Source organism: Vipera ursinii (genome assembly GCF_947247035.1).
Source record: "Vipera ursinii genome assembly, chromosome: 3".
NCBI lineage: Eukaryota > Metazoa > Chordata > Lepidosauria > Squamata > Viperidae > Vipera > Vipera ursinii.
In genome coordinates this window covers 125,013,663-125,028,907 of record NC_139516.1, presented here as the reverse complement: position 1 = coordinate 125,028,907, position 15,245 = coordinate 125,013,663, and the positions used below count along the sequence as shown (strand labels likewise).

Genomic DNA, 15,245 nt, shown 5'->3' with positions numbered 1-15,245 from the left:
GACTTGGGAAGGCTTGCCTGGAGCCGGATTGTCCCTCAAGTCCCCCGGGAGTCAGGCGAGCAGCAAAGCACGCTGGTGCGTCCCTGTCTGGCTATCTTTGCTTCCCTAACCCCCCCCCCCCCCACACACACACACCCCACCCGTCAACGGTTTGCCACTGCAGTCTCCAGCCTTCCATTTCGGCAGCCGCGGCGGGTTTCTCCGGGGACTTCCGCTGCTCTTTGGCGGCGGGGTGGTTGGGGAGGAACAGCCGGCTGCGTTCGGCACCAGCCGAGGAACTTCGGAACCTCGGCCTTTATTTGGGCAAGCGTGGTCTTATAAGGCGACCCGATAAAGTCCCTTTCCCTTACTTGCCGCCCCAGATTCTTCCCAAACAGTCCCACAGCTGCCCACCCCTCCCTCGGTTAACCCTCGTCAAGTAGCGGCTTGTAGGCCTGCCTTGTCACTGTTTTGCAAGAAAACCCCTGCCGAAACCCCTGTCAGTCCTGGGAAAAAAACAGACCTTGGATTCGGCTAGGCTTTTGCCAGGAGCGATCTGAGACGTTCTCAGCAAAACCAGTTTCTCCCGGCATCGTCACCCGCGTCATGAACCACCAAAAGCTGGCTGCGAGCTGGGGATTTCTTAATACGGACAAGGCTTTTGGAAAGGGCCCCCTTCGTGTGAAAGCGGGGGACACGTTCAAGAACTCAGAAGTCGCATTTTCCTCGTGAACTAAATGCAAGCGCTGAAATTGGGGTGAGGTGGGGGTGGGCGCGCCCCTGAACTGCAGCCTTTAACGAGGGGCCAAGTCCCGTTCCGTTCAATGGAACGCCTTTATTTTCCAATAAATAGGCATAGGGTCCACTTCGGCTGGATGGCGCCTTCCGTCTAGGGTCATCCCTTTCAGATCCTTTCTATTTTCGTCCCAGCTCGTTGCCTTCGCCTGCTCCTTCGCACTTTAATCCAGGCCTTCCTTCCTTCCTTCCTTCCTTCCTTCCTTCCTTCCTTCCTTCCTTCCTTCCTTCCTTCCTTCCTTCCTTCCTTCCTTCCTTCCTTCCTCGGTCGGTTGATGGGACGCCTTGTCTTAAAAATAAATAAAATAAGTAAGTGTTCCAAGCAAAAGATTGGTAGTATCACTTGCACTCCTTTTTAAAGGAGGCTATTCGCAAATTGAATTCCACAATTCCAGAAAAGTATTTTGTGTGTGTGTGTGTGTGTGTGTGTGAGAGAGAGAGAGAGAGAGAGAGAGAATTTGAAAGAGAAAGCACAAAAGGAAACTTTACACAGCTAACTTTGTGTCACAAATCCCACAAAAGAAAAATCCTGAATACAACCCAGTATTCGGAGTTTCTTCCTCTTTCGAGAAGGGACGGTAAGGGGTAGGAGAAGGGGGAGGTTTCAGCTTTCTTATGGCTGAAGTCCAGATTTTCCCCGGCTTTCCCAAAATCGATTTATTTCTACTTATTTGAAGAAAATCACTACTTCCTACAAGAAATGGGTGGGTTGTAAAGCTGCTCTGTCAATGTGTTGGCTGTGTATATCCTTAGACGGAGGACTTCAAAATCCTATGGAAGTCTGTTTCATTGAATGGGGGGAGGGGGACATATACTTCTCTCCCCAAAATGTGTGTGTGTGTGTGTGTGTGAAGGGGGTTAATCTAGACTTTACATAATGGAAGAAATGGGAAAAGGAAGGTGGGAAGTTGTCCTATAAAGGCCAAGTACAGATCCACAGGTAAAACAAGGGCCGCCTTCAATATCAGAGAAAGAGAGAAGCGCAATGGGCCTTGGAACAACAAATGAAGCCAAGAATTTAGCGGCTGCTCAGAGTAACTTCTACTTATAACTAGGCAAGTAGAAAGCCTCTAGCTCCTCTCTCACTTTTTTTTTTTTTGGTAGGTTCTGCAAGAACGGAAAATCTGTTTGCTTCTTCTTCTTCCTCCTCTCTCTTCCCCTCCCTTCCCCTTCGCCTTCACTGACTGAAGGCTCGGAAAAGGTTGTGTGTGTGTAGGGGGGGGGGTGTTTGGAGTGAATCTTTCCCTTCTTCCACCTTGAAGCTTCTTTTTTAACCTGGCCCAGGGACTACTGCCTGTGCTCCAGTGCAGCCTGTCCTGATTTAGGTGGCCACCTAACTTAAGGACCTTCAAGCTAAATTCTCTCCCCCCTCTGAGGGATTGTACAGACCTACATGACTTGAGTGATGGAAGGAAGGAAGGAAGGAAGGAAGGAAGGAAGGAAGGAAGGAAGGAAGGAAGGAAGGAGTTGTCCTGGTTCTTCTATTTGGCTGGCTCAAAATAATAGCTACAAGTCCCACTGATCTGAATTGGAAGAACTTCACAGGTGGCTGGATTGTGACCCAAATCTTTTATTTTCCCTGTTGGAGTTTGGCAATGGGTAGACCAGTAAGAAGCAATATGTCACCTTCAGACTCCTAGGAAGAAAGTTTGAACAGAGAAGAAATTAAGAAGTATTCAGGAGGAGTCCAGTGATGTCAGTAAACCATTTACACAATGCACAACTACAGATTAGTGGTTGGATGCTTGTGCACCATGCACCAGTTAAGGTGCATGGTGCACAAGTTTAAGCCTAGACTTGTTTCTTGCACTGATACTTCACTATTTAGATATACACGTCCAGATCATTTCAATTTTTTTTTCAAAAGCAAGGTATGGGGAAGACTTGAGATCAAGTGCTTAATCCAAGTAGAATAAATAATCGGTGTTTGAAGTAGAAGCAAGAGAAAAAAATGAAAAAAGCAGCACCTGAAATATGAATTAATCCAAAGAAGGAGGGTCAACATAACACATATTTCTATTTCCTGCCTTCCTGGAGTTAAGGGGCCTAAAAGTGATGTAAGTGATTTACAGGAATTGTCTACCGTTGCAAAGAAGTAAAGGCTACTTCTGCTTTCGGGGATATTGTAATGGCTGTTTCTTTGTGGGTGTAAATGTGTATAGTAGGTTACAGCCAAAACACATTTTAGGCCAAGAAGGCAAGGGAGAAGTAGTTGACTTCTGATGTCCCATGAAAGGAAGCTTCATTGAAGACCAGGAAGCCTGCTTGTGTGGTGCGCCGTCTACCTTCTGCAGAGTTTGGAAAGCCACACAAAACGAGCCTTCTGGATTAATTAGCTTTAGCCAGAATTACTTGCTGTAAAACAAACCTTCAGACGGTCGGGATTGCACACACTCTTCCCCGCTTTGGAAACGGGGTGGTCTCGTTTCTCTGGATGCTGGTTGGCGGGAATTAAGCACCCCATGACGAGCTGTCCAGGAGGACGGGCGGAGCCCCTGCGGTCTTTGCTACCTTGCCCAGGAGATACAAAGGCGCCTTCCACTCCAGCCGGGAGAAAGAGCTCCGCGGCCTGGCTTCAGGGCCCGGGCGAGAACGGCAGGGACCTAGAAGGCGGCAGCGGATCGAAACGGGAGAGCAGACAGAGAAGCGATGCCAAGGCCACGCCACGGTCGTACAAAAGACAACAAATTGTGCACCGCTAGGCGGCAATTTCTTAAAACGACGAAAACGGTGCGCTCCCCGCGTCTGGCTTTTCTTCTGGAGGTTTTTTTTTTTTTTTTAGAAAGCAACAAAAAGATCTCCTCTTCAACACTGGCGGGCTTCCATCTTTACTCCCAGAAAAGAATGCGAGGATCTTTTAAAAGTTTTATTTACTGCAAAGGCAGATGAGGAAGAGAAGAGTACAGTACTCACTTGTTTAGTATTGCAAGGAAGAGGTTTCTGGGAAGAGCAGCTGGAAGGTTTAATTCTGTGTTTGCGCTTAACTGCCTCGGTTAGAGGCTATCCAAACAAAAATGAAAGTCAGTGGAAAGGAAGTGGCAGCTCCACCCTCCAAAAAGTCTTAACTTCCTCACTGGCCCATTCGCTTACAGCCGACTCTGAGCCGAATTGAGTCCGTGTAAGCGCTGGGGGAAAAAAAAACAACAAACAAAAAACCCGACCCCAGTTTTGTTTTGTTTTGTTCTGAAGGGGACACACTAAACAGCGAAACCCCAATGTTGGGCAGCTGTAAAATCGTGTAGACAGGTTGTCATACAGCAACGGGGGCTTTAAATACGCACGCACGCACGCACACCCCCGCACCGCACAGCAGCTGCGCGCAGGCACGCATACACTCTCTCTCTCTCTCTCTCTCTCTCTCTCTCTCTCTCTCTCTCTCTCTCTCTCTCTCTCTCTCTCTCTCTCTCTCTCTCTCTCTCTTACACACACACTCACACACATCAGGGCGAAGTGGTCCTGGCAGGATTGCTAAACCACGTGCTCCGCGGAGGGGGGAACGCGGGGTCGGGTAGGCGGTGCTTGGAGCTCAAGTGGGTGCCAATCAAAGCATCAACTTCAAATTGTATCTGAAAGATCAGCCGAGGACCTTAGGGCAGGCGCATCAGTCGGAGCTCAATTGTTGATCAGATCACATCTAAGGGATTTAGGAGCGCAGACGAGCCGAGATTTGAGAGAAGACGCCCCGCCGAGTTTACCCACACGCACTGTGGCCGCCGCCTCCTCCTCTTCCTCCTCCTCCTCCTCCTCTTTCCACCACCGCCTCCTCCTCCTCCTCCTCCTCCTCCTCCCCCCCTCCCCTCTTCCACATGCAAATTCTCCGATCCGTCTGAGCGGGAGAGACGGGACCGATCGCAGACCCAAAAAGAAAAGCAACTCGGACGGGGGCTTCTCTCTGCCTGCCCTGCCGGCCTAAAGCAGTCAGGAGAACCCGGCCGGGGCGCTCCGCCGCCCTCCGCTTGCTGCCCGCCTCGCTCCGCCGCCGACTCCTGGCTCGCTCTTGCCCCGTCGGCGGTGCGTCCGGTCCCTCCCCGCCCGCACGCCCGGGATGTCCTTCCCGCAGCTGGGCTACCCGCAGTACCTGAGCGCCAGCCAGGCCGTCTACGGCGGCAGCGACCGCCCGGGGGTGCTGGCCGCCGCAGCCGCCGCCGCCGCCGCCGCCTCAGGCCGTCCCGGAGGTGCCGAGCTGAGCAGCGGCTCCACCGCCGCCGTCACCTCAGTGCTGGGCATGTACGCCGCCGCCGCCGCCGCCGCCGGACCCTACAGCACGGCCAACTACAGCGCCTTCCTGCCCTACACCGCCGACCTGACCCTCTTCTCGCAGATGGTGAGTCTGGCCTCGATCGGACGCGGAGGGGACGGAGGGGGGGGGAGGGAGACTGACGCGACCCCGGAGCTCGGGAAAGTTCGCCACTTTGGCAGGCGAAGGGTCAGCCCCACGTCCAGGCCGCTTGCTTTTTCGCCGCACCGGGGGCTCCTTCTGGGACTTGCCTTCCTCGTCGGGGCCCGCGGCGGGTCTCCGGACCATCTCCCAGCCAGTTTTTGGCTCCGCATTGACAGGTCAGTCCGGAAAGGCGAGCGCTCTTTCGATCCGGGGCGCCCTCTTCTTGGGCTTCTCCGCCTTGCCGACGCTGCTGGAACTTGGGAGATTTTCATTGATTTTTTTGTGGCCGGGAAAGCGCCAGCAAGGATCCGAGACGCGCAAGCCACGAGATCGCCGGCCTCCCCTAAACGCCTTCGAAGAAAATCGGACCCGGATTTTCCCCCTCCCCTCCCCTCCCTCCCTCCCTCCCTCCCTCCCTTCCCGCGCAGCTGCCTTTTTCCAGGTCTTGTCCTAATTTCATAAAATTATTCTCGCTTTTCATTCGAAATGAAGGCATTGACTTGCGGTGTTAATTCGAGTCCTCATCTAAACCAAATCAATTGCAATCCCTCCCCCGCCCCGCCGTTCAAAATGGCACATTTATGGCGATATTTTTTTTTGCAATTTAATTTAAATGAAATTAGCTGCTTATTGTTCGTGGTCTTTGACTGCTTTTATGTGGACGTTTTTAGGATGTTTTCAGAAGAAACGGATTTTCTCTTTCAGGATTATTGTTTCGCATGTTTTATGTATCCGCACGTAAATGCTAACAGATACGAAACAATTGCGTGTATAACTTGTCCTTTATAGATTTGCCGTCTGTTATTATGTTTGTGGTGTTTAAGGATGATTTAAATTGAACAGAAAGAAGTAAATATATTTAGTAAGGTAATGTCATACCTACCTTTGACAAAAAATAACCACTGAAAAATGAAATGCAATCTTTGTAAAAAATAAAAATAAAAGAAATCCTTAAAAAAGCATCTTTATTCAACTGTATACAGCAGGCAGCGGCTGAAAAAGACTATCTATTTTCACTTACTGTCCACCAGTAAATGATAAGTAGAAGCAGTAATGATTTTCAAGTGGCTACTTCAAAAGAATTCCCAACAGGGGAATACAGAATTTATCATTTCGACAACCAGAACAAAAATAGCTCAGTGAGATAAGGGAATGTAGTGAGTAGACTCTCATAGAGTTATTATTAAAAATTACATTTTGCTTTTTTCATAGAGTGTATGTCTGTATTTTCTTTTTACAACTGCTTTTCCAAACCTGCTTGGGGAAAAATCAATGTCTTTTGCAAAGGAATCTTTGGCTTTTCCACTCTGGTGATTTTTAAACATTTTTAAAAGCTTGATCTTCTATTTTAAACACACACACACACACACACAAACACACAGAGGAGGAGAACTTTGACACTGATAGGAAGAAGAAAGGAATAAAAAGTCTGGTTTCTCCTCAGGGTACACCTGATTCCTAGAAATCAGAACCTGAGGCTTCAACAGATTCCTTCCTGAAGCTTGAGAAACAGTCATAAAATAACGTGTGTTTGTATGTACTTGCTTAAATTTGCAATTGGTGGTGATAATGAGGCCTAATGTGATTGTTGGAAGATAAAATGTTATATAACAAAGACTTGATGGGCTAATTTGATTTCCTTGCTTTACTGCTGATAATATATTGATTGAAAATAAATCACTTTCACTAAAGAGGTACAAAGTTGAGGGGAGGGGATGTTTCGTTCCACTTAGAGGAAATAATTTCTGAGAAATAACTATATGAATGCATGCATTACTTTTTATGCTACTAAAAGCGTGAAGTGGCCGAAAGGGAGGGACAAGACATCCTATTGTGAGCTAAAATCTTATATTCAATTTCCTGTGAGTAAGGTCCTTGAACTCTGGAAATTACTACTGAGTAGGCACGCCATATCATACTGCTAAGCCCCTGTGAAAGATTTATGTGCTTAATTTCCCCCCCCACACACACACACACACCGAAATTAGTATGACTTCAGTGTGTTTAACTCTGGCGGGATTGATTTGTGCCTTATCATTGTCCTTGTGTGGTAGAGCAAAAGGGAGATTCAGCACAACTCCATTCTCTTCCCTATCTCTCTTTAAACTGCTGCCAGGGCTGAGCAAGAATCGGCCTGGGCCCTCTGTTGCACTAGACATGGTCCAGCAACCTGCGATGATGCCCTGATGCTATCTTTCTCGATGTGGGTTGGCACTTTTTTTTTTTAAATAGCACAATAAATATTGCCTCCCTCCTGTGAATCAGGATTTCAGAGATGAGGCTGGTGGGCTTTGATGGAGACCCAAAGGGAGGGAGGGAGAGATGGAACATCTTTCCCATTCTTTTTATCCGAGAAAGAAAAATAATTTGGGAAAGCTTTGCTGAAGAGACTGGGGACAGCCCGTGGAAAGGAAATAATTGAATAACTTCTTTTTTTTTTCTTTTCTGCTTCTCTGAATGTCTTTCCAGGGTTCGCAGTATGAACTGAAGGACAACCCTGGAGTCCACCCTGCTACCTTTGCTGCTCACACCACTCCTGGTTATTATCCTTATGGGCAGTTCCAGTATGGGGACCCAGGAAGACCTAAGAATGCCACCCGAGAGAGCACCAGCACCTTGAAAGCCTGGCTGAACGAGCACCGCAAGAATCCCTACCCAACCAAGGGTGAGAAGATCATGCTGGCCATCATCACCAAGATGACCCTCACGCAGGTCTCCACCTGGTTTGCCAATGCCCGGAGGAGGCTGAAGAAGGAGAACAAGGTCACATGGGGATCCCGGAGCAAAGATCAAGAGGATGGCAATCTCTTCGGAAGTGACAATGAGGGGGACCCTGAAAAAAATGAAGATGATGAAGAGATTGACCTGGAGAGTATTGACATTGACAAAATTGATGAGAATGATGGAGAGCAGAGTAACGAGGAAGAGGAAGAGAAAGTTGAGCTCTTGAGGCAAAGGAGAGAAGATGTCCATTTGGAGAAAAATAAGATCTTGCCAATGCCGGGCTCTGAAGGACTTAAACCCAAGGAAACCTTGCCATTGGGCAAGGAGGCCTCAGACAACCCTACTCGGATCTTGAGCCCCAGCAGGCAAAACACCCTGCAAGGCCCAATGCACAACAAGCCCAAGATCTGGTCTTTGGCAGAGACTGCAACTAGCCCAGATGGAGCCCTCAGCAAGCCAGCTCCTCCTTCGCCTCCTGCCCAAGTGAACCACACTTCCCCCCAGCTCCAGCATCCAGCTTTCCTTCCCAGCCATGGACTTTACACCTGCCAGATTGGCAAGTTTCACAACTGGACAAATGGGGCATTTCTCACCCAAAGCTCCTTGCTAAACGTGAGGTCCTTTTTGGGAGTTAATCACCACCATGCTGCCCATCACAACCACCACCTTCAAGCCCAGCACCAACCTTCAGTGTTAACAGCACTCAGTGCTGAAAAACCTTCTGAGCGGACCAGCCCCAAACACATAGGTAATGCTTGAAACAGATAAATAAAAGCAGGTAAAGAGGCCCCTTGCAAGTGGATTGAAGTGACCGTTCCAAGGTAGTCCAGACCAGGAAACCAAAACCAAGAATAGTAACATTATTATTACTATTATTATGAGTTTGTAGTACCTCTTCCCCTGCCTTTATGCTCCAGAACATTGGGGAATGTCAATTTTGAGCAGCTTTCTCCCATCCAGTTCCTGCTTTGGACTCAGATTACTCTTTTTCAGACTGCTGTTCAGGCTGCATCTCTTCCTTCTGTCTCTCATTTTCACAGCACATTTCACTTGGGGATAAATCCCACTAAACTGGTATTCAGCCACCTTGATGCTGTAATTTTCTCTCTCTCTCTCTCTCCTATGAAACCTCAGGTCCTCGAATAGAGCCATAACTGCTAGATTGTCCTATGACAGGGAAGCTGCCTTTACCCAGCTCAAGTGGATAAAAGGCTAAGAAAACTGTGATAGTCCAAATTATTCTGTATTAACAGGACTATTAAGGCTTTTGACTTCTGAAAAAAAAACAGGAAGTGTGCATAAAAACATTTAGTTGGCTTTGGAGGGGAAAATGGTGAGACGTTCTAGTATTAAATTGCTGTTAAATGTATTAGATTAATTTTAAAACTGTATCCATTGTAGTATTGCAAACATGAGGAAATGTTATTCTCTTCACACAGCTGGTGGGGAGGTGATGTTGTACATTTTGGTTGAAGTCACTGGGACATTTCCTGGTAGATACAAGACTTGAGTTGGGTTTCTAGATTCATATATTAGTTGCTCACACAATAGACTATGCCTTTAAAAAAAAGGGTGAGATGGTGGAATAATAATATTTATCGTGCACACTATCTTTGGTTCTATGTGGCCATGTAGGTAAATTTTGTTAAAAGTTCTTTTTCTTTTCCTTTCTTTTCCTTTCTTTCTTCTGCAGAAAGAGAAAACGTAGCAAGAACCGACACTCCGCCTCAGCAGTTAAAATCTCCCTTTCAGCCTGTCCGGGACAAGTGAGTTCTTGTTCAGTGAAATTTACTTAAAGGAAAGAAAGTGCTTGGATAATACAGACTAATCCAAGCACACCCTCATTATCATAAATCAAAGCAACAATCAAGCAATTCAGTAAAGCTTTTCAAAGTGGTATAACTTACAAACTATATACTTTCGCCTGGAAGTTGTGTGTGTGTGTGTTTGTGTGTGTGTTTAGAAAGTGACTTCCCCCATTTCTATTGTGTGTGTGTGTGTATCTTTTTTTTTTTAAATGTAGTCAGTTGCAGATGGGCGACAAGTAGCTGAGCTTTCACTGATAGATGGTTCTGTCTTTTTTTCCCAACAGCTCTTTGACTCAGCAAGAGGGAACATCGTGAATTTTAACAACTCTCCCTTCTGCTTGATTAAATGTTTTTTTGGGGTTTTGTTTTTTTGTTTTTTTGTTTTTGATGGAAAAAGGAAAATTTTACAGACTGGTCTAAAGAACAAAACAAAAAATGGAAAATGATTTAAATGACTCCCATCAATCTCTTTTTGCAATAAGGTAGTAGCAATTCATTTAAAAAAATAATAATAATAATTCCAGCTCCTTAACTGGACTTTTTCCCCCCCGGTTTCCATTATTCCATTTTAAGAAAGTGTAATTCTAACCTTGATTGGGTAAATTGTTTTTGCTAAAGGTTTCCTCATGTGATTGTGTTATTCTGTATATAAAGTGGTTTCAAATTGTAAATAGTGCCACAGCAAAAACTTGTCTAAATCATATATTTTTGCCTAATAAACAAAAATGAAATTATGACTTTGCCCTGCATAAGTGACTTTCGGTTTTGCATATGGAAAACTCAAGGCTTTTATTGTTTTCCAACCAATATTAGTAGGGCTTTAAGCACTAATCTGTTCAGTTGATAGATTAATTGACTAAAGCTTGGGTGACTAATTATGAATATAACAGAGCTGGCACACTTTAAGTAATTAGCCATGTGCCTAAAAATTATTTAACAGAGAAAAAGGGGTTTTTTTTCTTCTAAAGTTTTTGCACCTAAACCTTTTAGCTATTTTAAATTTCTAAAAGTACTTCAAAACTATATTGCTTCTGTGATATTAGTAGTATGCAAGTTGAATTGATTACGTTTAATCAATAAGTAATTATTGTACTGCCCAGTCTACTCAGACGTAAATCCTATTGAACTAAATGAATGTCACCCTCAGGTGCTATATTTAGAATTGCAATCCTGGGTTAAAATGGCAGTTGATGGATAAATTATTTAAACTCTACATGGTCAACATTAAATACTTATGACAATTTCCACAGCAAATGGCACCTTAGAGTAACTCACATTGAGGACTTTTTCATAATTGTGAGCTTTTCTCATTTAAATCAAAGTGTGCTTTATTTGAGGGGGTGTCTGGAAACGGCCTGCGAATGTGTTGCTTTTTTTTTGTGCCAGAGAAATTAATTCTTCCTTGAAAGGGGGAAAGGCTGCCGTACCATTCTTCTCTAATCCAAGCACCAGGTTCAATAGAGAGGCCTCTGTACAGTATTTAGTGGCTTGAGTTGACTGCAGAACTAGTTTACTCCAAGGTTGAGGGGTGAGACAGGAAAACAGACATGGAGAAAATAAAACTGGGATGTCAAGAAGGAGTTTTGAGATGGAGAAGAGCCTTTGGGAGTCTCCCCCCCCCCCACCTCCGTGGAATTTTAGCTTGTAATCCTTGTAGCAAAAGAAAAAAAAAAGGAACTGTAAATCATTGGCCTTCTTAACAAGGAAGGAATGAGAGAGGAAGAGGCAAGTTCCCTCAAACTTGGCTAATCTCCCAAAGATTAGCCCTTGAAAAAGGTGCAATATTTTTCCAGAGGCTCCCAATCTCTCCACTGACTCCCTCTCTCCACCCCTCCCACCCCCAGTTTTCTCTTTTTCCTAAATGAGAATGCTAAATGAGCATTGAGGTGCTAATCAGATACCAGATGGTTGTTGACGGTGGAAAATGGAAAGAAGCAGCTGGGAAAGTCATTAAAAAATCATGCTGGAGACAGCCTATCCGAACGGTGCCATCCTCGGAGCAGGACTTGTCGGAAATCAGAACCGAGATTTGAAATCAAATATTAATAAATCCCCCATCAAGGGTGACAATATTGATCTAGGTTTTCTTCCGTTTTCCCCTTGCACGGCAGACCACTGCATGCAAAAAAAGATTTTTTTCCTCCATTTGAGAAAATTTGCTGGTGCTTTGTGGATCCTTTCCCCCCCCCAATTCCATCCTTCCCTGAAGCAAGAAAGAAAAAAAAGAAAAAGAAAAGGAGGGGTGGGGTGGGGGTGGGTGGGAGGGAAGCATGGGTGGATCTTTGCAGCGGGAGAAACGAAATACACGGCAGGCTTTTTCCTTTGCTGTTCGGGATTTGGACCTAGGAGACGCCTGGCGATCGAGAGCGAGTGCGTGTCCTTAAGAACCAGCCGAAGTTTATTTTTTTCCCCAGAAATTGAACTTCAAACAGCCCTATTTCCAAGGAAGTCTGACCGTAATCGAGTATTGTACTTAGGAAGTCATGCTTCTGAGTAGGGTGTGTGGGTGCAGCAGGTTTACCCACCTCTCAGGGACTGAGAGCTGCTTACTTGGATGTAAAGAGCCCCTGTGTGCAACAAGGCACTTCCTAGTAAGCTGGCTCAGAAGCGCAGCCTGTGATGTGCTTGAAGCCGGGTGCGATCGTGGCAGAAAGCGGTGGCATTTATTTCTCCAGATAGTTGAGGGCCGGAAGTCTGCTGAACACAAGTTCCTCGGCGCTTGAATTGCAGACAGCTGTTTTTATCAAAGAGCGAGCGAGCGAGCGAGAGAGTAAGAGAAAAATTCGTGCCTCGTTCCCGAGTCCACATTAAACAGAAGGGCCTTCTCCACAGTTTGTCTGTCTGTCTTCTCCTTCCGCCCGTTCATCCTTTTCTTGTCTTAACGTACGTAATTTATATACCGGTATTTAACGTACGTATTTATACATTTCGTTCCCTTCTCTTTCCAAATCTCTAGCAATGGGAGGCTTTGAAGTACGAACGTTATGAAAGAACGCGGTGGGGAAATAACTCTTTCTAGAACACAAGAAAACAGGGAGGTAGACCAGGCGGAAAAAAAAAACTCCCAGTCCGCCCGGGATTGAAAGAATTTAGCGAAGAATCTCCAGCCTGCCTGCCTGCCTTTCCTCCCTCTCGCTCAGCAAGTGAGATTCGGTCTCCTCAAACACGAGCAGGGCTTTCGCTTAACGACTAGCGTCTCAAATCGGGCATTACTCACTCCCCGAAGAAAGCAGTCCGAGCAGCAGGGATCTTGGGGCCCCCGCTGCGAAGCCATAGACGCAAAAAAGGTGGATAGTTTGCTCCGAGGTGAAAGCAAAAGTGCATTCCGGGCAAGAGCTTTGGGCGCGGGTGCGCGCAGTGGCGCGTTCCTTCGTCTAAGTACTTGAGGCTTGGGACACTGAAGGTAGCTCTGAAGCAGCCGTCCTCTTTAGCAAAGCTCGCAGCGCCCTCTATAGGCCCGAAGAGGAATCACTTTCTTCCCTAAGGTCTTGGGAAAATTAGGAAAAGGAAAGCCGCTCGAGGTCTTCGCTTGCTCTAAAATGTTGTCTCGCGTTGCTAACGGCCCTCGCTTTGTCCAGCGGCCTTCAAGCCTTCTGCACAGATCCGCAGGGAGGGGGGGGGGAAACAAAACAAAAAAAACCTTTCGCCCCCTTTCGTGTTCCCAACCCTGGGGAGGACCTGCTCGCATCTCTTTGGTATGAAACGTGGCCAGGGTTCCTCAGCTTTACTAAATTGAAAAAACCCAGTCTTGAGATACATGAAAAAGTTCAACAGCAGGTTCTTTTAGGCCCCCCCTCCCCCCTCCCCGTTCAGGCTGAGCCTGTGCTGAACGGAACGGCCGGCAATGCAAAAGGGAGACGCTTTAAAAGGCGTTCCATTCATTTCAAAGGCGAAGCGAGCGAGGTAGCTTGATCCTTTGTAGGTGCCTTAGAAGTAAACCCCACTGAGTTCAGGATGGCTGCCTTCCCCCGCCCCCGTTCAAAGGGGCCGCGTCGCAAGTTCTGAAATGCATCGACCTGAGGTTTAGAAGGTCTGTTCTATACGTTACCTCGAGAGTCATTCCGATTACGCTGCAAGGTTGTTATTAAGGTCGGAAACGGGCGGCGGTGGTTAAAACTAGTATACTTGTATGGCGAGTTTGCAGAAGATCAAGATTGTCGCGGGGTGGGGGAATAAGGACTCTTCTATAGAAAAATAGCACAGCCCCTTTGGTTTTCGAATGCAGGAGATGCAAAAGTACGGTATATATATATATATATTTTAAAAAACCGTTTAGTTATTAAATTAGCCCTGGCAGAAAGAGAGGCGTAGGTGAAGCCGTGCTTGTCATTAAACCCCCCCCTTTCCCGGCTTTCCCCAGTCCAAGTGCTTTTTGCAAATCTGTTATTCCGGTGGAAACGATTTAAGCACGCGCGTCAATTCCTCCTCAATCTCCTCCTCGTAATGCTGGGCATTAGGGCTCCCCCGGAATCGAGTCCTTCCCAGGCAGAGGGCAACGACTTCCCGAATTTTCCGACACCGTTTCTACCTCCGCTCAATCGAGCTGGCTGGGTCCCGGCCCGCCAAGAGGTTCACTGGACAACCGCGCCGCGAAACGCGAGAGAACCGCGGCCTGCACGGGAAGTCCAGCGGCCTCGCCCGCCGCGCTCTCGTCTTGAAGAGCGGCAGCGGCGGACGCAGGAATGTGTTGCGTTCCTCCGCAGTGGAGAATTCCCCAGGATTTGCCGGACCCGGTCAGAGTTCTCGCTCTGTCGGGGAACCGCCTCGGCCTTCCACTAGCGCTGGAGCGGCGAAGGGAGCCGCCCGGCTGCCCTGCCCAAACGCTTCCCTCCTCTTGAAATCGGGCGGCAGTGCAAAACGCCGTACGGGTTTGTTTCCCTAGGGCAGGGGTAGGCAACCTCGGCTCTTTTATGACTCATGGACTTCAACTCCCAGAATTCCTGAGCCAGCTGGCTCAGGAATTCTGGGAGTTGAAGTCCATGAGTCATAAAAGAGCCGAAGTTGCCTACCCCTGCCCTAGGTGCAGTCCCGCTTCCTGCAGGGGGGAAGTTCTCGGGTCCTTGCAAATTGCTCTTTTCTTTCAAAAGCAAGCAGGGAAAAAGGAAGAGCAAATGCGGCCCGGTCGGGTGCTTGGCAAAAGGCGGGCTGCAGCGTCCTCCACCACGGGGAACGCCGGATCCGAACCCCGCAGACAGAAGCCTCCTTCGGGGGGGGGGCACGGCAGAGCTCCCTCTATCTGACGGAGGGCTCCTTAGAAGAGGCCAGCCCGGCCGGGAGAGCCAGCCAGTGGGGAAGGCTCTGCCTGAAGAGAGAACCTGGTGATTTGGCTTGGCCTGGCCTGGCCAGTCCAGCCCTCTCTAGTATTGCTGGACCACTCTTCCCATTCCGGGAAAGGAGGGTGGGAGATGGTCCTGGATATCTGGAGGGCTCAGGGTTGGGGAAAGTTGGTGCCGAGCAACGCGGCCCTATTAAGAGTGCTTTGATTCGAAGTAGAAGCTGCAGCCGACGTTACTTAGGGACGTGGCCCACAGAAGGCCTGGGGAGGATATGCAGCGGCT

At 47.6% G+C, this 15,245-nt stretch overlaps 1 protein-coding gene across 1 annotated transcript; it reads left to right on the top strand.

Annotated features, from left to right (window-relative positions):
- Positions 1-4,182: 4,182 nt before the first annotated feature.
- Positions 4,183-10,421, top strand: IRX1 (iroquois homeobox 1). Its single transcript, XM_083358718.1, has 4 exons — positions 4,183-5,098; positions 7,625-8,627; positions 9,573-9,645; positions 9,972-10,421. Exons 1-4 carry the CDS (start codon positions 4,820-4,822, stop codon positions 10,000-10,002), a joined length of 1,386 nt encoding a protein of 461 aa, XP_083214844.1. The 5' UTR covers positions 4,183-4,819; the 3' UTR covers positions 10,003-10,421.
- The last annotated feature ends 4,824 nt before the right edge of the window (positions 10,422-15,245 follow it).

Excerpts from the sequence above, each read along its gene's own strand:
- IRX1 (XM_083358718.1), top strand. The coding sequence starts at position 4,820 with ATGTCCTTCCCGCAGCTGGGCTACCCGCAGTACCTGAGCGCCAGCCAG. Across the intron at positions 8,628-9,572 it reads GACCAGCCCCAAACACATAG|AAAGAGAAAACGTAGCAAGA; the intron begins GTAATGCTTGAA and ends TTTCTTCTGCAG. Across the intron at positions 9,646-9,971 it reads TTTCAGCCTGTCCGGGACAA|CTCTTTGACTCAGCAAGAGG; the intron begins GTGAGTTCTTGT and ends TTTTCCCAACAG.